This window comes from Colobus angolensis, unplaced genomic scaffold (genome assembly GCF_000951035.1).
Source record: "Colobus angolensis palliatus isolate OR3802 unplaced genomic scaffold, Cang.pa_1.0 Scaffold80, whole genome shotgun sequence".
NCBI lineage: Eukaryota > Metazoa > Chordata > Mammalia > Primates > Cercopithecidae > Colobus > Colobus angolensis.
In genome coordinates this window covers 6,974,089-6,996,764 of record NW_012121821.1, presented here as the reverse complement: position 1 = coordinate 6,996,764, position 22,676 = coordinate 6,974,089, and the positions used below count along the sequence as shown (strand labels likewise).

The 22,676-nt window shown below is 42.2% G+C and overlaps 1 protein-coding gene across 4 annotated transcripts in view; it reads left to right on the top strand.

The window, feature by feature from the left end:
- The window catches only part of PTPRB (protein tyrosine phosphatase, receptor type, B), a 124,733-nt gene that overhangs the window by 81,141 nt on the left and 20,916 nt on the right, over positions 1 to 22,676 (top strand). For all 4 annotated transcript variants that reach the window (XM_011929324.1, XM_011929327.1, XM_011929326.1 and 1 more), the window contains 7 exons: positions 48 to 311; positions 2,208 to 2,471; positions 3,510 to 3,791; positions 7,552 to 7,830; positions 8,390 to 8,539; positions 10,920 to 11,163; positions 19,525 to 19,631. In XM_011929324.1, the coding sequence (XP_011784714.1) occupies positions 48 to 311; positions 2,208 to 2,471; positions 3,510 to 3,791; positions 7,552 to 7,830; positions 8,390 to 8,539; positions 10,920 to 11,163; positions 19,525 to 19,631 (1,590 nt within the window). The remainder of the gene's footprint in view (positions 1 to 47; positions 312 to 2,207; positions 2,472 to 3,509; positions 3,792 to 7,551; positions 7,831 to 8,389; positions 8,540 to 10,919; positions 11,164 to 19,524; positions 19,632 to 22,676) is intronic.

The following is a 22,676-nucleotide window of genomic DNA, read 5'->3' as shown; positions in this document are numbered from 1 at the left end:
CTCACTGCATTTCCCTCCCTCATTCTCTTGCTCCTCGACTTTTCCAGTCCCAGCAGCTGTCACCAACCTGAGGATCACAGAGAACTCCACCAGGCACCTGTCCTTCCGCTGGACCGCCTCAGAGGGGGAGCTCAGCTGGTACAACATCTTTTTGTACAACCCAGATGGGAATCTCCAGGAGAGAGCTCAAGTTGACCCGCAAGTCCAGAGCTTCTCTTTCCAGAACTTGCTACAAGGCCGAATGTACAAGATGGTGATTGTAACTCACAGTGGGGAGCTGTCTAATGAGTCTTTCATATTTGGTAGAACAGGTAAGACCAAGACCCACGCATTAATGCATCGTGGGGGAATTGTCCCGGTATTCACTGGCTTTTCCTGGGTTGGTCCTTAGTTTCCTATTCTATTCAGGATGTAGCTTTATATGACATTTGTGACTTTCAGGCTGTTTGACCCTAAATCGCACCTTTGATTATGTATAACTAATTTGTGGCCAATGTTTGCACTAGCTTCTGCTCTTTTGCCTCCACTTGTTTACTTCCTAGGGCTTGGTAAAAAATGAATGTGGTTCCTCCTCTTGACATCAAACTGTACAAGAGGGCGGTAACACATCATAGTTTAATTCAAGCCATACCCTTCAGCTTTCTAACAAGAAATAGATGGAGAGGAGAGCAGGAGCAGAGAAGGGCAACCACAAATATAACAAACAGGCAGTGACTGCTGTGAATTAGAAACATAGCACTATATGAAGTGAAAACACAGAGTTCCAGGAAAGTGAGAGACATCTCTCTGGGCTGCAAATAAAAAACAGAATCTACCCTTTTCCCATAATTTGAGTCTTCTATCTCCTATTCAAAATTTTTTTTTTTTTTTTTTGAGACAAGTTCTCGCTGTGTTGCCCAGGCTGGAGTGCAGTGATGCCATCATGGCTCCCTGCAGCCTCGACCTCCTGGGTTCAAGTGATCCTCTTGCTTCAGCCTCCCAAGTAGCTGGGACGACAGACACATGACACCATGCATGGCGAACTTTTAATTTTTTAATTTTTATTTTTTATAGAGATGGGGGCCTCCCTATATTGCCCAGGCTGGTCTTGAACTCCTTGGCTAAAGCAGTCCTCTGCCTCGACCTCCCAAAGTGCTGGAATTAGAGGCATGAGCCACCACGCCCAGCCTACCTATTCAATTCTTTTTTCTCATTTGACAATAGTTTTAGGTGCTCTTCTGTGCCAGGTACATGGCCCACTGCTGTAATATGACGGTGAACAAGACAGTCAAGGGCGCTGCCCTCAGAAAACTCTGGAATAACGGGGAGGTAAGAGGACAGGGACAGATCATTAAAGGGAGATGATTTGGGAATGCCTTAATTCTGTGAAAAAAATTATGTGTCATGATAGTGACTTGGCAGGACAAGCAACTACTTTAGATAGGAGAAGGCATTTCAGCAGAGAACTAAAGGTGAGGGGAGCCATGTGGGAACATATTCCAAGGGCACCCAACAGAAGTTCTGTTTGTCTTTTAAAAGGAGTGAAAAAGAGCTGCGATAAGCCTCAGCCACAGATAGAATTGCCTACCTGTCATCATTTCTGAGGCAGCCCTTTGCACATCTTTCCTCACCTGCTCATTAATGCTTAGAAGTCCTCCAATGTGGCAACAGTCTTCATTCTCCAAAGAATAGCAAAGCTATTGGGATGGATGGCAGCATGACTAATCTATACAATGATAGGAGTGACTGTTAACACTTCTCTCCCCAAATGAAGTTGTACCAATACAGATTTTATAAGAAAGAGCACAAGAGAACTGAGAACCTAAAGGAGGGTAGGGAGGACGTAAAGAGACCCGGAGAGGGTTGCTATGGGGTGGTGGCTGCAATGACATAGGCCACACTGGGGAAGAGCTGGAACCTTGTATACACATTTTCTGGGCCTTTTTAAATAAGCTAAATGACAACGATTTATTCATCATTTATGAAGATTTCATTTTACATGCTTATCAGGGTGCATGTGGCAAGCATCTAGAAGTCACCACCTGTTTTGTTTTAATTTACACCATATCTCTAGTCCATACACCCTTAAATAGCCTGAAATGTAGGCAAGATCTGACTATAATATGTACAGCTCACCCACATGCCCAACATAGCATATACTCTCACCTGTGGGCCAAAATGCCTTTGTTTCTGTTTTGTTCTCATTAAGAATTTTTCTTCTGTTTAAGTCCCAGCCTCTGTGAGTCATCTCAGGGGGTCCAATCGGAACATGACAGACAGCCTTTGGTTCAGCTGGAGTCCAGCCTCTGGGGACTTTGACTTTTATGAGCTGATTCTCTATAATCCCAATGGCACAAAGAAGGAGAACTGGAAAGACAAGGACCTGACGGAGTGGCGGTTTCACGGCCTTGTTCCTGGAAGGAAGTACACGCTGTGGGTGGTAACTCACAGTGGAGATCTCAGCAATAAAGTCACAGCGGAGAGCAGAACAGGTGAGAAGCCCAGGTGCAAGTGGCCAAGGGGTGGTGGGAAGTAGCTTCCAGAGACACATTTTGATTCTGATTTTAATGATGAGATAAAGCCGATAATGGTATACCCTGTGCTGGCCTCTGAACTTGGGAAGGGACTGTGGTACAACAGATAAAGGACAAGGCTATGGTCCAAAAGAACTAAGTCCTTAGCTTAGCTCTATGAATCTGGGCAAGTCATTGAGCATCTCTAGGCCTCAGTTTCCTTATCTGCAAAATGAGGATAATCATATACATCATCACTGTGTGGCTATCACCAGTGTACCCTGTTTTTATGTCATGGGCACACATAGATGTCTGTGTGTCACCCTGGGGTTAATCAACAAGGCTGTTTGCAATTGGACATAATTGTCTGTGGATGTCAGCTCTGCACCCCAAAATCTGATGGAATTAATACCTTCACACACTTGTAACCCATTCGGAGCACACTCATGTTCCACAGCACCATGGTAAGGAAGATCTGGCTATGAATATTTAAGAAACTATATGAGGCTGGGCACGGTGGCTCACGCCTGTAATCCCAGTACTTTGGGAGGCCGAGGTGGGTGGATCACTTGAGGTCAGGAGTTCGAGAACAGCCTGGTCAACAAGAGGAAACCCTGTCTCTACTAAAAATACAAAAATTAGCCAGGCGTAGTGGTGGGCACCTGTAATCCCAGCTACTTGGGAGGCTGAGGTGCCTGTAATCCCAGTTACCTGGGAGATGGAGGCTGCAGTGAGCCAAGATCATGCCACTGCACTTCAGCCTGGGCGGCAAGAGCAAAACTCTGTCTCAAAAAAAAAAAAAAAAAGAAAAAAGAAAAGAAAAGGTACATAAAATGCTTGAGGACAGTGCCTTACACATAATAAACACTATTAATGAAAGCTGCTGCTACTATATTATCATATTATCTCTTCCTACAAAGTACATTAAAAGTGTGTCTGATGTTACTCAGCTATCTTTTTTGTATGTGTTATGGCATAGATGTGATTATGTGATTTTTCACTTTCTCCTATATTCAGCTCCAAGTCCTCCCAGTCTTATGTCATTTGCTGACATTGCAAACACATCCTTAGCCATCACGTGGAAGGGGCCCCCAGACTGGACAGACTACAATGACTTTGAGCTGCAGTGGTTGCCCAGAGATGCACTTACTGTCTTCAACCCCTACAACAACAGAAAATCAGAAGGACGCATTGTGTATGGTCTTCGTCCAGGCAGATCCTATCAATTCAGTGTCAAGACTGTCAGTGGTGATTCCTGGAAAACTTACAGCAAACCAATTTTTGGAACTGTGAGGACAAGTATGACATGTTTTCCCATTCTTGTTTCTCAAATGGAGTGAGGGGAAGTATATGTTCAACATCTTACTCAAATAGGGCTTGGATTAAATCCGTATTTTTACATGGGATTGGTCTGGATTTGAATTAAGGCAGAAGTCTATGTAGATTTGTTCATTCATTCAACATTAACAACAAGGGACAATAAAGAAATAATCTCTCTCTGCCCTCATGGGGCTTACAATTAGGTACGATGTACTATTTGTAAATAGACATTATATTTTGGGTATGATGAGGGAAGTAAATGGTGCTATAGAGGCACTGGTTGGGTAATCTGACCCAATACAAGAGAACTTCTTGGAAAAGGAAACATCCAAATAGAAACCTAAAAAAAGAAATTTACCAGGTAGAGGTGGGGGAAGAAGTGAAGAATATTCCAGGTCGAGAGAATAAAATATTCCAAGATCAGAGAGGAGGGAGAGTACAAGATCTACTAACAGGGGAACAGAAAGAAGTTTATTTGGCCATAGCATAAAAGGTAAGGATTAAGGGAATCAGATAATAAAATGTTTTGTATTCCATGGTAACTACTTTGAACTTTATTTTGGACCAACTGGAGCCACTCAATTTCAGCAGAGATATCATAATCATTATTTACACTTTAGAAAGTTACTCTGGGTACAGTGTAGGGATTAGACTGAAAGAGGCAAAACTAGAAGCAGAGGGATCATAGGACATACTGCTGTATGTCCCTGAGATAAAAATACTTTGACGACGAAGCATATACTAGTTTCTTCCCAAAGGCATTTTGGGATAGATACTATCACCCTCAAAGAAAGACAGGTTTTCAGTGTAGGGACTTTAATCCATGTATTTGTGTTTCAATAATACCCAGTAGAAGTAGCTTCTGGGATCAGATCAGATAGTTTTTGGTTGTTGATAAAATGCATAGTTGAAAGTTAGACATTTAAGCATTTTAATAAAGTCAGACATTTTTAATAAGCATTAATACTATAACAAGTATAACTTTTATGCCACATTGTATCCAAAGAGCAATTATTTGTGTGTCAAGAGAAATATGTGAAAAAGAACTAAGAGTTTTAGTTTATGGCAAGCTCAGGCTGAGTTTTCAGTGGCTGACTGTGGGCTGTGTTCATGAAATCTGTTAAGCAGAACACCCTGCACTGGTTACCAAACCCAGGGCAGGACTCTGAACGCTTCTGCCCATTGCATCTGGTATTAGAGTCACCAGAGAAACATAACGCAAGCACTGGATGGAACAAAGCTTTACTTACATAGGGAGGAGACAGAGGAAGATCAGCCTCAACAGTATGCGTCAGTCCCCCATGGCCAGCTGCAGTGGTTGCCCAGAGATGCACTTGCTGTCTTCAACCCTGGCAACAACAGAAACCAGAAGGGCACATTGTGTATGGTCTCTTCCAGCAGCCAATGCAGGGCAGTTGACTAAGTGCACCGCTCTCAGGCCACAGTAGAAGGACCCTGTCCTGTCTCCTCAGAGGACAACTGTAGCATTGGTGTTCACCATCTGCCATGTGACACACACGTGTAAGCAGAACAAAAGAGCATACACTGGGCTTGCAACAGGGAACGATACTCCCACACAAGGCAATGAGCCCAGCACAGGCTGTGCAGGCTCTCCATCTCTTGGTAAGAAAGTATCTTAAGCTCAAGGGCCATTTCTTACACAGCCAAACGGGGGTCGATAGACTGTGCACATGAGACTGCCTTTCCCAACAGCCTTGCAGGTACTCAGTTTAAGAGCTCATATGACTGTGTTAGAGGCTGGGCTTATAGATCACAACTGGACTGTTGTATTCAGTCCTGGATGCCAGAATTTAAGTGAGGCATTTACCACACAGGGGAGTGCCCAGGAGGACAAAAACTGCCATGAAGAGGGACTCAGTGCTGTTTTATGAGGAATGATGACCGGTGGAACCTGTTGTTTGTTTGTTTGTTTTTTCGAGGCTTGTATTTATTAGGATCAGGTGAGGCTATGGGTAACAGAAAATCCAAAATAGCAGAAGTTTAACCGGCACCTCCTCGGTTGGTACCTGGGTTTGTGGTTTTTCTCTACGCAGAATGCCTCTTTCTTGATATCTTGGCAGAGTGTCACCTCTGCCTTACAGCTTTTACTAACTCCTGCTGATAACTAATAGCCAGCAGCTGAAAGTTGCATGTCACCCCCACATAGCACCTTCTCTCACCATTTCTTCTGGTATGTTTTCCTTTCTGCCTTCTATTATGGCTATTTGGACTCATTTCCATTCCTGCAGGTTAGGGTTAACATCTTACTTACCTCTGTACTGCTCATAATCCCCAGAAGAGCACCTGGCCCATAGTAGGTACTTGCATGGCTTCAGAGGAGGACATAATTCTTAACTTTGCTCCTCTATAGGTAAGTTGTTTTGCACCCTCTGGCTTCTTTCAGGAATTTTTCTTTATCTTTGATTTTCTGTAGTGTAAAAACAATATGCCTAGGCATAGTTTTTTTGGCATATATCCTCCTTGGTGTTTTCTGAGCTTCCTGGATCTGTGGTTGGTGTCTAACATTTATTTGTGGGAAATTCTTAGTCATTCTCGTTTCAAATATTTCTTCAGTTCCCTTCTTTCTCCTTCTGGTATTCCCATTTTGTGTAGGATACACTTTTTATGGTTGTTCCACGGTCCTTGGATATTCTGTTCTGCTTTTCCGTCTTTGTTTTCTTTGCTTTTCCATTTGGGAGGTCTCTACTGATAGATCCTCAAGGCTCAGAGACTGTCCTCAGCCATGTCTAGCTACTAAGAAGTCCATCAAGGTATTCTTCAATTTCTGTCACAGTGATTTGATCTCTAGCATTTATGTTTGGTTCTTTCTTAGGACTTTCATCTCTCTGTTTACATCACCCACCTGTTCTTGAATGTTGTCTGCTTTGTCCATTAGAGCCCTTAACATGTTGATGACTACTGTTGTTTTAAATTCCTGGTCTGATGGTTCCAACATTCCTGCCATATCTAACTTGTGGTTCTGGATCCTTGTTCAGTTTCTTCAAGCTATATATTTTTTCCTTTAGTAGGCCTTGTGATTTTTTCTTGATAGCTCGATACGACACACTACGTAAAAGAAACTGCCGTAAATTGGTGTTTGGTGGGGCAGTGATGAAGCATGGGGGAGGAGAAGTGCTTTAGAGTCCTACGATTAGGTCTAGTCTTCTAGCGAGCTGACGCCTCCAAGCTGTGAACTTTGCAGGTACTTCTCAGCACCCCCTGCCCCCACCTGAGGTGGGACAGGATGGTTGAAGTGGCTGGGGTTGGGTTATTCCCCTGGCCCAGGTCAGTTAGGCTCTGATAAAACCCCAGCAGGTTAGGCTTTGGGTAGATTCCACTGAGGGCAGAGTGCTCCAGTGTGTTTCAAAACAGTTCTTTTGTTCCCCCCCTGTCAGAAACACAGGGGGATTTTTCTTTGATATTCACTGTGAGAACCTGGTTGAGCTCCTGGAGCTAAAACTCACAAAAGTGTGGAGGGCCCCATAACTAGATCCCCTGGAGTCCTTAACTATTATTCAGACTTGTCCACGCTTGTCCTTCAGCATTTCCTACCCCAGCCCTGGTTCCCTGGGAGATTTGTGCTCATGTGTCTGCTAGGGTGAGCCACGACACTCTGTATTTGCCTGTCTGTCCCTCCTATACCTAGATCTCAGAGCTAGTTGGACCCAAAGGAGCTGGAAAATTAAAACCAAAATTCTCCTTGAGTTCTGAAAAGTGTTGGCTCCTCTGTTCCCTTTAGAGCCTGACAAGATACAAAACCTGCATTGCCGGCCTCAGAACTCCACAGCCATTGCCTGTTCTTGGATCCCTCCTGATTCTGACTTTGATGGTTACAGTATTGAATGCCGGAAAATGGACACCCAAGAAGTTGAGTTTTCCAGAAAGCTGGAGAAAGAAAAATCTCTGCTCAACATCATGATGCTAGTGCCCCATAAGAGGTACCTGGTGTCCATCAAAGTGCAGTCGGCCGGCATGACCAGCGAGGTGGTTGAAGACAGCACTATCACAATGATAGACCGTAAGTGTCCCTGAAGGTACGCACGGAGCCTCCTGTCACCGGAGTGAAGGGGCTGTGCACGCTTCTCTATCATATCCATCACTGGCATTCACTTGCATACATTTCACTTTTGCATAAGCCTATGTGATTGCCACCTGGAGAGGAGGACTTAAAAGGCTCCAAGAAATGGCAACATTTCTCTGGGTAAAGTACCCTGACAACAAACAAGTTAGATGATCTTAAAGTACCTGAATGAGTTAGTATTTAAATATATCACTTTGCCTCATATAGTTAGAGCTATAATAGAGCTCTTAAGCAATTTGAAGCTACAACTTCAGGAAATTCTGCTGAAGAGCTACCTCTTTCATTATGTTTAATGTGCCACTGGCAAATCACTTCCTCTGCCTGTTTTCCTTCAGGAGAGGGGGAGAGTTTCTTGATTACAGCATTAAACACAGGCACACGCTCACATACACAGTCTGATGCAGGAGAGCAGAATCCTTCATTTCACTAACTGTTGTTTATGCTGTGAAAGCAGAGTGGTGACCCCTCTTGGTTCCTTCCCCACCTCTTTTTCCAGGCCCCCCTCCTCCACCCCCACACATTCGTGTGAATGAAAAGGATGTGCTAATTAGCAAATCTTCCATCAACTTTACTGTCAACTGCAGCTGGTTCAGCGACACCAATGGAGCTGTGAAATACTTCACAGTGGTGGTGAGAGAGGCTGATGGTAAGTTATCATGAGTTAACTCCACTCTGAGACACCGAATTGCTTTCTCGGAGGTCATGTGGGAGATCTCTCTGTGAAAAGGTTCAAGAAACTTAAGTAGAAAATGTAATTTTTGTATCATTCACCCCATCTCTGCTGGATACTGGGAGATATAAGGAAAAGCTGCTCAAAGGCTCTTTGGGCAGTAAAGCCTGTTATCCTCTGGGTTTAATTATTAAATAGAAGAGTAATGATAATAGCAACCACAGCGATAATAACAATAACCGTCATTTATTGAGCCTTTACCACGTGCCGTGCACTGTTGGAAGTGCATTGCATGTAATGCCTTATTCAGTCCTCTTCTTTCCACCCAACCTCTTGGCAATCTCAAGGCTTCAAACTAACTTTGAAGGAACTCTTAATTTATGTATTACATTTCTTATTTATTTATTTATTTATTTATTTTTGAGACAGAGTTTCGCTCTTGTCGCCCAGGCTGGAGTGCAATAGTGCAGTCTTGGCTCACTGCAACCTCCGCCTCCTGCCTCAGCCTCCTAAGTAGTTGGGATTAGTCCTCTTCATTACTGGGTCAATCTTGTTCACTACTCTTTTGTTCTACCATTAAACAGTAATATGTCTCAACCGTCTTCACCCCTCCCTATCTCCAATGCCTCAACTGATCATACTTGCAAACTACCCAGCGAGTCACAAAAATAACCAAAAGCCTAAAAGAAGAAAAAAAAGTTCATGAGAAACATTCTTCTCTTCTCCACTGAATTTTGAATAGTATGTTTCATTCTCTAGTTTCCTAAATTATTCAATATCTACCTAATTCCTACAGATAAGAACAAAGTCTAGGGAATAGTTATCACAACATCACATACAACCACTGAGTAAGAGCTTTCCAGCTTATTGTATCAGCATTTGTCAAACCACCTGTAAGAGTGTTGTATTTGGGGCACACCTGTCCATGTATATATTTGCTGTTGAGGTCTTGTGTGTTATTTCTCCAAAAGAGATGCTTGTGCCTGGAATGACATTAATATAGGTTTACCTTTCTTGTATATTTTTATACTGTTTAAGGTGCTACATGAGTTTCTTAAGCATCCCTGATAATTTTGACCCATTTGTGGGTAAGGGGGAAACTTGAAACCTGACAAACTGTGAGGCAGTTTCTAGGACAATGGGTATTTTAGGCTCACAGAATCTAACAGTCTATGTGCTTTTACAGTTTATTTAATTGAACTAAATCTGGTTATGCACAATTAATTAAATAATTTCAAGGGTCAGTGGTGTGTCCCAGATTTCCTCACACCACATAATTGAAGATAAATTGGTGAACTGTGGAAAGACTTTAGACTTGATTAGACTGCAATGAAGACAGTGTTTTGCTGCATGACTATAAGACAGTAACTGAAAAAGTCACACCCCAGAAAGTAGCCTTGTGTTCCCCAGCCAGACAGGCTTCCATTATTGATATCCATGCAGATGGGCTATGATTTCCAGGTTAGCTAAGATAACAATCCATCTCATATAAATGCCATTTATAGTGTACATACTCATGCTAAAGACAACGTTTCTTTTTAACTACTGCCAACAAAATATTTCTAAGACCCACTTATGAGCAAATTTTATTAAACAAGAATCCAGGATGCTACGATAAACCCTCACTGCACCACGCCTTAAGCTCACTGTAAACAGTATCTGATCTCTATAGTATTTATCTTTCTACTTACGCTTTTCTCCAGTCAGCATCAAAACTGGTTTGCAGTGCCAAAACACACAGCAGGCTGGGTGAACAGGGGAAGAGTTCTGGGAAGTGCTCTGAGTAAGGGGCCAAATTTGGACCAGGATTAAACTGTACTCAAGATAACAGAGCCACACGCAGAGCAATAATCAAACTGGGCATGGCATATGGAGCGCACCTTGTGGGATGACTACTCTGGCCTAGGATATGATTTCTCTTATCTCTTTCCTATTTCCCAGGTCATAGGGGTTTCCTTATTAGCTCAACTACAATGGTTATTAGCAAGATAAAGAGTTATTGAGTGGGTTCACTCACAATGGGAGTTGTGTAACACTGTGGAGTTGTGAGAGGTGCTATCATTTTATGCAATGAGCTACCCTCATTTTATTTCCTAGGAAAATGATGCTATATGCGTGTGTTTGTGTGTGTGTATTTTATATACACACTATTTATTTTTATGTATTTTAGAAAAAGTGAATTAAAATTAACTTTATTAGGAGAATTTCATATCATTCTTTGAGATTGCACAATCTGTACTTTGGAAATGGCCAGAGATAGCGGATGAGGAGGCAGCCTTAGAAACCTAATTTAAAATCACTGAAATCACTTAAGTCACAAGAAAGGCAGTCCTTAACTGTGGGTTTTCTCCTCCAGGCAGTGATGAGCTGAAGCCAGAACAACAGCACCCTCTCCCTTCCTACCTGGAATACAGGCACAACGCTTCCATTCGGGTGTATCAGACTAATTATTTTGCCAGCAAATGTGCCGAAAATCCTAACAGCAATTCCAAGAGTTTTAACATTAAGCTTGGAGCAGAGATGGAGAGCCTAGGTGGAAAATGCGATCCCACTCAGCAAAAATTCTGTGATGGACCACTGAAGCCACACACTGCTTACAGGTTAGATGTATTACCACTGTTTTGCTAGATGGGACATGCTACATTACAAGGCACTTGGCTGTCTGAGCATCTGATGCATGTGAGCTTCCATAGATTAATAACCTACGTTAGAAGAGTACTCTGCATTTTACTGGGTAATTTATGAAAGTTGGATTCCTGCCTCCACTTGCAGGTAATGTGTCAAAAGGGACTTCAGCACTATGCAAAAGCTCCAATTCGTTAAGGGAAGAACTGAAGGTTCTTAATAGATTGTTCTCTCTTCTACAACTTTTTTTTTTTGAGACAGAGTCTTACTCTTGCCCACACTGGAGTGCAGTGGTGCCATCTCGGCTCACTGCAACCTCCGCCTCCCTGGTTCAAGCAATTCTCTTGCCTCAGCCTCCCAAGTAGCTGGGATTACAAGTGCACGCCACCACACCTGGCTAATTTTTGTATTTTTAGTACAGAGGTTTCACCATGTTGGCCAGGCTGGTCTCCAACTCCTGGCCTCAAGTGATCTGCCTGCCTCAGCCTCCCAAAGTGCTGGGATTACAGGTGTCAGCCACCATGCCGGGCCCTTCTACAACTTTTTAAATATGAGTCCAATACTTTACGTTGCTCATTATTGTAAAAATGTCCAAATAAAGTGACTGAGCTTAGGGAGATCCAAACAATATGAAGCTATATCTTCTACTTATAATGTGAACTGAAATTATACTCACTTATTTACCTTCTAAGGCATCTAAAAATGGAAGTGCTCTTTGGTCCAGACAGAACTCTGGAAGGCAAAGGCCCCTGAATGAATGGGAACACCTTTGTTTCCCCATGGAGATGACAAATGACAAGGAGCAGCTGTTTGGCTTTGGCTCCAGGAAACATCATTGCAGTCACTAAGCCCTTCTGCCCTAGGAATTGGCAGTGCCCTTGTTCTGCACTGTGTTTTCAGAAGGCAGGTACAAGCAGAAGTATATAGCATCCCAGTCAGCATCCTCAAGAGAAAGGGAACCTAGGCTACTGTCTTGGATATAGAGCTACTGACACCCAAGATTCTTGCTTCTGCAGAAGTTGTACCTTCTCTGTTGGGTGTTGGAAGAGCTGATACCCAATCAATATGGCAGTAAATTAGGTTTTCCGTGGGCCAGTGTCCATTCTACTTTGTTGATGCTGAGGGCTTATTGATACTCACATATATGAAGTATCACTCCTAGGTCTCAGCCGAGAAAAACTCTCCTGCCAGTTCCAAAAGGAGACTATGACATAGCATTACACCCGAGAGCGTTCTTAGCCCCTCCCTCACATCAAACAAGTCAAGACAGATGTTTTTCCTAAAACAAAACACTCACTTTTGGCAGGAACTCTGTATAGCTACCTTTACCCAGGGCTCACCAGACACTTACTGTTACCTCCCAGGCAAGGTCGGCACCTCCAGATTAAACACACACAAATTTTTAGTGATACTTACTTCAAAAAGAGACCATATGAGCCTACCTAAAGGAAACAAGATTTCAGAAGAACAAGAAAGATTAGAAAACCAGGATTTATCAGTTCCTGTAAGAATCAAGAGATGCGGCCAGGAGTGGTGGCTCACACCTGTAATCCCAGCACTTTGGGAGGCTGAGGTGGGCAAATCACTTGTGGTCAGGAGTTCGAGACTAGCCTGGCCAACATGGTGAAACTCCATCTCCACTAAAAACACAAAAGTTAGCCAGGCATGGTGGTGCACGCCTGTAATCCCAGCTACTCGGGAAGCCGAGGCAGGAGAATCGCTTGAACCTTGGAGGTGGAGGTTGCAGTGAGCTGAGATCATGCCACTGTACTCCAGTCTGGGCGACAGAGCAAGACTCCATCTCAAAAACAGAAAAAGAGGCCGGGCGCGGTGGCTCACGCCTGTAATCCCAGCACTTTGGGAGGCCGAGAAGGGCGGGTCACAAGGTCAGGAGATCGAGACCATCCTGGCTAACACGGTGAAACCCCGTCTCTACTAAAAATACATTTTAAAAAAATTAGCCGGGCGCGGTGGCGGGCGCCTGTAGTCCCAGCTATACGGGAGGCTGAGGCAGGAGAATGGTGTGAACCCGGGAAGCGGAGCTTGCAGTGAGTGGAGATCGTGCCACTGCACTCCAGCCTGGGCCGACAGAGCAAGACTCCGTCTCAAAAAAAAAAAAAAAGAAAAAGAAAAAGAAAGAATCAAGAGATTCCTCAGCTCCTTGGTTACCTGGGCTCAAGGAAACTTGAGCAAAAGTCACCTACGGGCTATTTTCTTTTTTGAGTTGGAACATTGAGGCTGATTTAGCTTGTTTACTTATGGAAAGGGAAGGGGTGAAGATAACTCATTACTATATTTCAGAGAGTAAGGAGCTATAAAAAATTTGTGTCTGGACCAGAGCCCACCAATCTCCCAGCACCCATAGTAGCTATGGAGGTCTTTGGAAGAGCACCTGCATTTGAGTTCCAACTCTGCCACTTTTTAACTATGTATTTTAACTTGCAAGCAGCATTTCAGTTCTCTAATCTTCATCTTCCTCACCTGCAAAGCTCCATAAGGGTGTCCTAAGTAGTGGTTTTGAGTATGTGACAGATCAAACCTAGTCATGTCACTTCTAAATTAAGGTTTTCCCGTAGTTCCCATTCACTTACAAGAGCAAGAGCAGATTCCAGCACAGGGCACACTAAACCCTGCTTTCTCCTGCCTGCTTCACCAGCCTTGTCTCCAATCATATATGCTCTAAGTACCCACTGCTTTCCTGCTACTTGTCACTCCTCAGAGTTCCTGAATGTGACATGGTTCTTTTATACCCCTGAGCCTTTGCATAATCTTTTCTCTCTCAGATGCTTTCTGTTCTTATCTGGCTGGTGAATTCTCCATACACTTCAAAAGCCAGCTCAACCCTCAACCACCCACACTATCCTGTCAACCCATAGCTGGGCGGTTGGGTGCTCCATCAGCTCCATGTCCACGTCCACAGCACCGTCTCCCTACATTCCTCTAATCCTACATTTACCAGTGGCTTTTAACCCTTTATTGAATTACCTGCTCTCTTCAACTAGACTGCAAGAACTCACAGTCCAACAGGGGAGACAGATGTGTCATTGGTTACAAAACAATATGGCAGGTTCCTGGCAGAAAAGATGTGCTCGTGAAATGTTTATGAACAAATACGGGAATGAGCCAAGATGCTCTATGGAAGTAACACATTCGTGTTATGGCTTCATCATCTCTGTGTACATGTGTTTTTCAGAACACAGCTTTCCTCTATTTCTGCAATATATATGTTTACTTTAGTCATGTTAAAAGCATACCAGACAGATAATGCTTGATGAGAGGAGGTGTCATCTCCCAAAACACATCACAGAACCACATGCAAATCAGCCTCTTGTGTGGCGGCTGCTGAACTCAGTCCAGTCAGAATTCTGCCTGTCTCAAGACAATCATCACCAGTCACCCTCCTTGTTGTTAGGCATCCTTTTATCCAAAGGGAATAGGTGGACAGGAAATAGTGCAGAAAAAGAATAATTAGGATTGAGAAATGGGAAATTCTAGGTTCAGCTGATATGCAAGTTTGTTATGTCAACAGATATAATGTGTTTCATTCATTGTTGGGTTCCTATGATTCATATGTATTATTGCTTTGTTCCATATGGAAAGAGAAAGGGCAGATCATTATGGTGAGAGAGTTGGAAAGTTAGGAAAGTGCTGGTCTGGTTTTGTTTTTATTCTAAATAAAAGAGCAGTGTGACCATAGTAAGGTGGTCAGCTTCTCCTGACCTCATTTTCTTCAAAGGAAGGAAATTGAACCACATGATCTCTAACTTTCTGCTATAGAATTCTAATTCTAGACACATTTAAAGTGGAAAACATTCTATCAGATATTTGTTCACTAAAAATAGTGTCTTGTTATTGTGTCATATTCATAATTATCTTGCTATAATATATTCAGCATATGTTTTCTTGCCTTCTCTGGCAATAGGTGTTGTTGGGTGATAGATAAATAAGGTGGAACACTGCCTTCAAGGAGCTTACAATGTGGAGACAGAAGCCATATCTGCAAAATAGAGGCAGAAATGTTGAAGGACATAAGGAATAAAGGAAAATAAATGCTATGAAGATTCAGAAGGCTTCTCAAAGGATGTATTAAAACATAGGAAAAGGATTTAGAAATATGCAGATAGTGACAGAAGGAGATTCAATGTGGAAGGAATAGTGGGAGTCAAAGTGTGGAGTTTTAAATACACAAATTGTTTAGAGTAGAACAAACAGTCCAGTTTCAGAGGGTGAATAAAAAGGAGTAGACTGGGATGATAGGACGAGACAGGATTGTGGGTGGGTGCTAAGTCTGGGCTGGGGAAAGTAGCTGTGATATTCATTTTTGGAAAAGTTTTAAGGGAAGAATGCCTGATGACCCATTAATTTTCAGCTGAACCTATACTAGGTCATTATCTCCTTCCTAAAGGTCCCTTTTATCTGCATCCATTCAGTACTTTGTATTTACACTTGTGATTTCAGAGCAGAGTATGTCAAGGTTGTTATAGCCAATGCTTTTATTTTACAGATGAGGCATAAAGAACTTTAGGGACCATCCAAGTAGCCAGCAACGGAGTAAAAGTGAGAACTAGACCTCAGATCCTCTTGTTCCTAGCCCAGGCTTTTTTCATCCTTCCTACAGAAGTCATGGCGTGTGTGTGTATGTGAGAGAGAGAGACAGACCGAGAGGCTTGCTCTGTTGCCCAGGCTGGAGTGCAGTGGCGTGATCTCAGCTCACTACAACCTCCACTTTTTGGATTCAAGCAATTCTCATGCCTCAGCCTCCCAAGTAGCTGGGACTATAGGCACGCATCACCACGGGTCTGGGTAATTTTTGTATTTTTAATAGAGATGGGGTTTCACCATGTCGGCCATACTGGCCTCAAATTCTTGGCCTCATGTGATCTGCCTGCCTTGGCCTCCCAAAGTGCTGGAATTACAGGCATGAGCCACTGTGCCCAGCCAGAAGTCATTGCTTTTAACCAAAAATTAAGCCATGAGGAAATAAGAAAAGAGATCTGCACTAGGAGCCAGAAATATGAAGTTCAGTTTTTGTTCATCATCTTTCTGTGTGATCTTGGAGAAGACATGGACTGTCTCCTAGCTTCAGGTTCCAAACCTCTGAAGTAATATAATAAACTTCTTTATTATATTGGAGAGGTTGAACATGATCAACATGATCAAACAGAACCATGTTTGAAAAAGTCCTTATGGCTGGGCGCGATGGCTCACCCTTGTAATCCCAGCACTTTCAGAGGCCAAGACAGGCAGATAGCTTGAGCCCAGGAGTTCAAGACCAGCCTGGGCAACATGGCAAAACCCCATCTCTACTAAAAATACAAAAATTAGCTGGCCATTGGCAGTGTGCACTTGTAATCCCAGCTACTCAGGAGGCTGGAGTTGGAGGATCACTTGAGCTCGGGAGGTGGAGGTTGCAGTGTGCATTCTGACCTTGTGACAGAGTAAGACCCTGTCTTCAAAAAAAAAAAAAAGAAGAAAGAAAAAGAAAAAAAGTCTTCCCACACTTATAAATAAGAAACTCTTATCAGAGACACTGAATTTCCAAATGTATAATAAATTAGCAACATACTTGCCAAGGCATTGGTGTTATAGTGGTTAGCATAGCTGCCTTCCAAAATTAGCAACACACACCAACTCCTCACCTTCCCCTTTAATGTGTGGTGATTGCTTGTTACCCTTTGTGGACCTTTCTCAATATACTTCCATTGACAGGCTGTTATTCCTGGAAGAACATCTTTTGACTTGGAATGGATCTTTTGGAGATGGAAGTTATAGATGTGATTTATCAATATGATCTTGATGTTCATTTTACAGGATTACACTCGGATCTGGGCATGAGTTAGAAGAAGTGGGGGCAGGGTCAGAACAATTTGCCCTGGCCTAGTACTGCTTCAGCATTATCACAGGACATGCCCAGATACCTTTGGGTTCAAGAAATACAGATTTTAAAAAAAAAAAGGAGTACTTCTGGTCACTTTCATAGAATTGAAATTAACACTAGAAAGTTTTCCCATATAAACCAAGCCTAATACTCCATCAGTTCAATTAGAGAATCTTCACAATAGGAGGGACTCAAGAAGTCACCCAAGCCAATCTTTAACTTAGTGCAGCAATGCCCTCTTCCAGCTTCCCTGGGACTGCTTCTCCTCCAGCCTCTACTTGAATCCCATCCCCATCCTCCAGCCCCCAGTGACTAGGAGCTCACAATCTAGGAGGTAGCTCATATTCTAATGTTAGAAAACAGCTTAATATTCCTAAACTCCTCCTTCCTTATAAATTCAGCCTACTGAGCCTAATTCTACCTTCAAGAAGAAAAATAATCATGTTGTTTTCCTCTTCTACATGGCAGCCTTCTTTAAATCAGAAGCTAACTATATTATGTCCCTTGAAGTCTTCTCTATCATTGTTCAGGTCAATCACCTCAAATGATCTCTAATTCATCCTAAAATATGCCCCCAGAAATTGAGTGCAGCTCTCCAGACTGGGCCTGACTTACACAGAGAGCACGAGACTTAGGTCCTGTGATAGGGATCACAGGCTTCTCATTCAAGCAGAGGTTACAAATCTGTGTTTGCAGCTGCATCTTGCTTGTTTTTTGAATTTAAGACCAGCTGATTTTCAGGCACTATCCCACATGGACACGTGGACAGCCACCTCAGCAACTCTCCTGCCCAGGTGACTGCAATAACTCCAGTGTCAGCTGGACAGTTCTAAATCAATGCCTCAATGTCCCTCTAAATCGAGTATATCCCAAGCAAAGTATAGCCTCCTTCACCAATCTCTCCCCCCCTTTTTTTTTTTTTTTTTTTTTAGATGGAGTCTTGCTTTGTCACCCAGGCTAGAGTGCAGTGGCATGATCTTGGCTCACTGCAGCCTCCACCTCCCATGTTCAAGCAATTCTCCTGCCTCAGCCTCCCAAGTAGCCACGATTACAGGTGCCCGCCACCATGCCTCATTTTTGTATTTTTAGTAGAGATGGGGTTTCGCCATGTTGGCCAGGCTGATCTCAACCTCCTGACCTCAGGTGATCTGCCTGCCTCGGCCTCCCAAAGTGCTGGGATTACAGGTGTGAGCCACCGCACCCAGCCTCTCTCCTCATTTCTATCAATGTTCCCACTGTTCTCTTGAGTGACATGAGCTCAAGTCTTAGGCCATCCTTGATTCCTCCCTGCTTCTCTTCAGTCTGGGCCCCACCTAGTTCCTCCTTTCAGTGCCTTTTCACAGTTTTCTTTCCATTCTCATTGCCAGGGCTCCTGGCCAGGGCCCTGTGTCCTTGGCCTGATTATCCCAGCAGTCTCTTCAATGAGCTCTCTGCTCCCCGCCACCTCACCACCTATGCCCACACACACTGTTTCCTCCATATTCTACTATTCCTCATTTGCCATTGTTTATATGCTTTCTTCTTTTGCTATTTGCCTGATTCCTTTATATTTTGTTTTTCAAGTTTCCAAGACTAGAGACCATGCATCTCTTTGTAACTTCAGCAATTTATAAAGAAGGCCTTTAACAAATATTTCCTGTTGACAATAAATATGACATTAGAATATATTTAGATAAAATGATCTTTAGAAAATAGTGCCAAAAGATGAAGAGCTATGTAAGTTAAAATAACAACAACAACAATAATAATATTGATATTTGGTCACTTGACTTTTCTAATGGGCATCTCAGAATTACTTCCCCCACAACTGATCTGTCTGGATCTTCCCAAACCCCCCAGTCTACTTCTCCATAGTTTTCCCTCATGTTAGTAAATGACACCTCCAATTCTTCCATTTGTTCCCCAGCCAGAACATATGGAATCATCCATACTCTATATTCATCAACAAATTTAGTTCTTCCTTCGATATATCCAACACTTCTCACTCACTGCCTTCATCACTACCTTTCTGAATAAAGCAGTCCCACATGCTGTATTCCCATTGCTTTCCATCGTCCTTACCCCGCTCTTTTCTTTTTCATAGCACACATCTCATCTGATTTATTATATTTATGTGTTTATTATCTGACTTTCTCCATGAGAATGTAACCTCTGGAATGGCAAGGACTTTGTTTTGTTTCTTGCAAAGTCCCAGCTCCTAGAACAGTGATTGGCATGTGGCAGGGGCTCATTAAATATTTATGAATAAATTGATGAATGAATGTATGAACCCAGGACTATCTGATTCCATAACTCATATTCTACCCTGCTGTACACTGACCAGGAACCCACCCTATTTCTCCTTGAACACATTTTTCAGCTACTGTGTTCAACAACTAATTTATATTTAAATAAATCGGTTATCTGTTGCATATTCTTCAACTAGAGCAATATTTAAATAAATCGGTTTTCTTTTCAGAATCAGCATTCGAGCTTTTACACAGCTCTTTGATGAGGACCTGAAGGAATTCACAAAGCCACTCTACTCAGACACATTTTTTTCTTTACCCATCACTACTGAATCAGGTAAGGCTAACCTTTACATCATGTTCTACCAACTGCCATGTCACCTACAAGAGCCTCTAATGGGGAGATATTGGCTGATGATGGGGGAAACATTTATTTTCATTTGGAACTGAATCTTTGTGTGGCCAAAAATTGATGTGGATCAAAGGGATTGCACAATTTCTCTAGAAGAATGGATTGAAAGGGAATTAATCTAAAAAGAAGGTGAAAATACAGTATTTTTTTCTATTAAAAATGAATTATTTTCTAAATAGTGAATGAAAACCATTAAAATCAAGAGTTTTCACAGGCAGAAATATAAGTTAGTACAAAAGGCTTTCAGTTAAAAATGAGAATGTATATATGCATATACACAGAAATGCTCAGGAAAAAAGACTAAAAGAAAAAACACCAAAATATTAATGATGTATATCTCAAAGTAATGGAACTGCAGGTGATTTTTCTTCCTTTTGCTTATTATGTGTTGACTTTGTACTATTAAAAACTGTTGGCCCAGCGCAGTGGTTCATGCCTGTAATCCCAGCACTTTGGAGCCGAGGCGGGCGGATCACAAGGTCAGGAGATCGAGACCATCCTGGCTAACATGGTGAAACCCCGTCTCTACTAAAAATACAAAAAAATTAGCCGGGCGTGGTGGCGGGCGCCTGTAGTCCCAGCTACTTGGGAGGCTGAGGCAGGAGAATGGCGTGAACCCAGGAGGCAGAGCTTGCAGTGAGCCAAGATTGCGCCCCTGCACTCCAACCTGGGTGACAGAGAGATGGACAAAAAAAAAAAAAAAAAAAAAAAAAAAAAACTGTTAATGTAAAAGACTATACATAACAATTTCTGAAAGAGACTTCTCTAGTGTGTTAGAGGGAAAGCCTGAGTAATAATAGTGGCTAGTATTTACTGTTCACCTTCTCAGTGGAGACACAGTTTTAAGCATTTTACATAGAATAACTTGTCCAATTCTCATGACAGTCTTTTGAGGTAGATGCTATTATCATCCCCATATTAAAGATGAGGACATGAGGCACCAGAGATTAAGTAACTTGCCCAAGATGGGGCAGCTGAAATTCTGGCACTTTCTGCCCAAGCATACAACCTCTGCATTGCCCTGTCTCTGAATACTTCCACCAGGCTGAGAATAGCATCATTTCATCCCCTTCTTTCTTAACACCATCGTCTGCACAGCCTTTTGCTGTAGCCCATGTTCTGCAGTGCTTGATCTCTAGGTCTAGGAAGTTCTTTACAGCTAAAACCGTCTCTCGTGCTGCATGACAAAAGATGACTCAGCCTCACAAACATTCCAATCTATTTATGCCAAATATAGAGATAATCTCCCACTTTTCAAGCCAAAGGGGGATGAGAACACAGTTAAGCGGATTTAGATGTCTTTACTTATAATTTAATGTAGGGACTTTGTAAACACAATTCTTTCCTTTTTTGAAATATTGTTACATGACAAAAATTGCATGTAGTCCAGTACAGGAAGACAGTAAATGTATATTCAAAAAATGATATTAACCACACTCAAGGAAAGATGATTGTGTTGATTTGATGAGTCTTGAAAGGCAACATGGAACAAACAAATCTAAGGTCTTAAAATGCAACTTCAAACATGGGCCACTTCACAGACCTAAATTTAAGGGGTAACACAGTAACACTTTTACAAGAAAACATAGGTATAACTCTTTGTAACCTTGGATTAGAAAATAGCTTTTAAGATATGATACCAAAAGCATAAGCTACAAAAGAAAAAAATAGACAATTTGGATTTAATTAAAATAAAAAACTTGTGCTTCAAAGGACACTATCAACAAAGTAAAAAGACAACCTACAGAATTGGGAGAAAATATCTGCAAATCCCGTATCTGATAAGGGCTGAGTATCTAGCATATAAAGAACTCTTACCTCACAATTTAATAATAGAAACACAATTACACTGTATATATAGTGTTTTATATATATATATATATATATATATATATTTTTTTTTTTTCCAAGACGGAGTCTTGCTCTGTCACCCAGGCTGTAGTGCAGTGATGCCACCTTGGCTCACTGCAACCTCCACCTCCCAAGTTCAAGCAATTCTCCTGCCTCGGCCCCCCAAGTAGCTGGGACGTCAGGCACGCACCACCACGCCCGGCTAATTTTTGTATTTTCAGCAGAGACGGGTTTTCACCATGTTGGCGAGGCTGGTCTCAAACTCCTGGCCTTGTGATCCGCCTGCCTCAGCCTCCCAAAGTGCTGGGATTACAGGTGTAAGCCACCGTGCCCAGCCAAATTACACAGCATTTAAATGGGCAAAGGCTCTGAATGGACATTTCTCCAAAGAAGATGTACAGTTGACTAATAAGCACATGAAAAGATGCTCAACATCAGTAGTCATTAGGGAAATGCAAATCAAAATCACAAGAAGATACCACTTCACACCCAGTAGCATGGCTGTAATCAAAAAGACAGTAACAAGAGTGAGGATATGAAGAAATCAGAACCTTCCATACACCGCTTATGAGAATGTTAAATGGTGTAGCTGCTTTGAAAAACAGTTTATAGAAATATTAAACCTAGAGTTACCATATGACCCAGCAATTTCACTCCACAGTATATACCCAGGAGAAATAAAAACATATGTCCACATAGAAACTTGTACATGAATATTCATGTAGCATTATTCATAGTCGCCAAAAAGTAGAAGCAATTTAAATGTCCATCAATGGATGAATGGATAAACAAAATGTGATATATCCATACAGTGGACTATTATTCAACCATAAAAAGGAATGAAATCTTGGTATATGCTATAATATGGATGAACCTTGAAAACATTATGCTCAATTAAAAGAGTCAGTCACAAAAGATCACAGATTTATGATTTCATTTTTATGAAACATCCAGAATAGGCAAATCTACAGACACAGAAAGTAGATTAGTGGTTGCCAGGGATCGTGAGGAGGGAGGAATGGGACTGACTGCTAAGAGGTATGTGGTTTCTTTTGAGGGTGATGAAAATGTTTTAAAATTGATTGTGGGGACATTTGCAAAACTGTGACTATTCAAAAG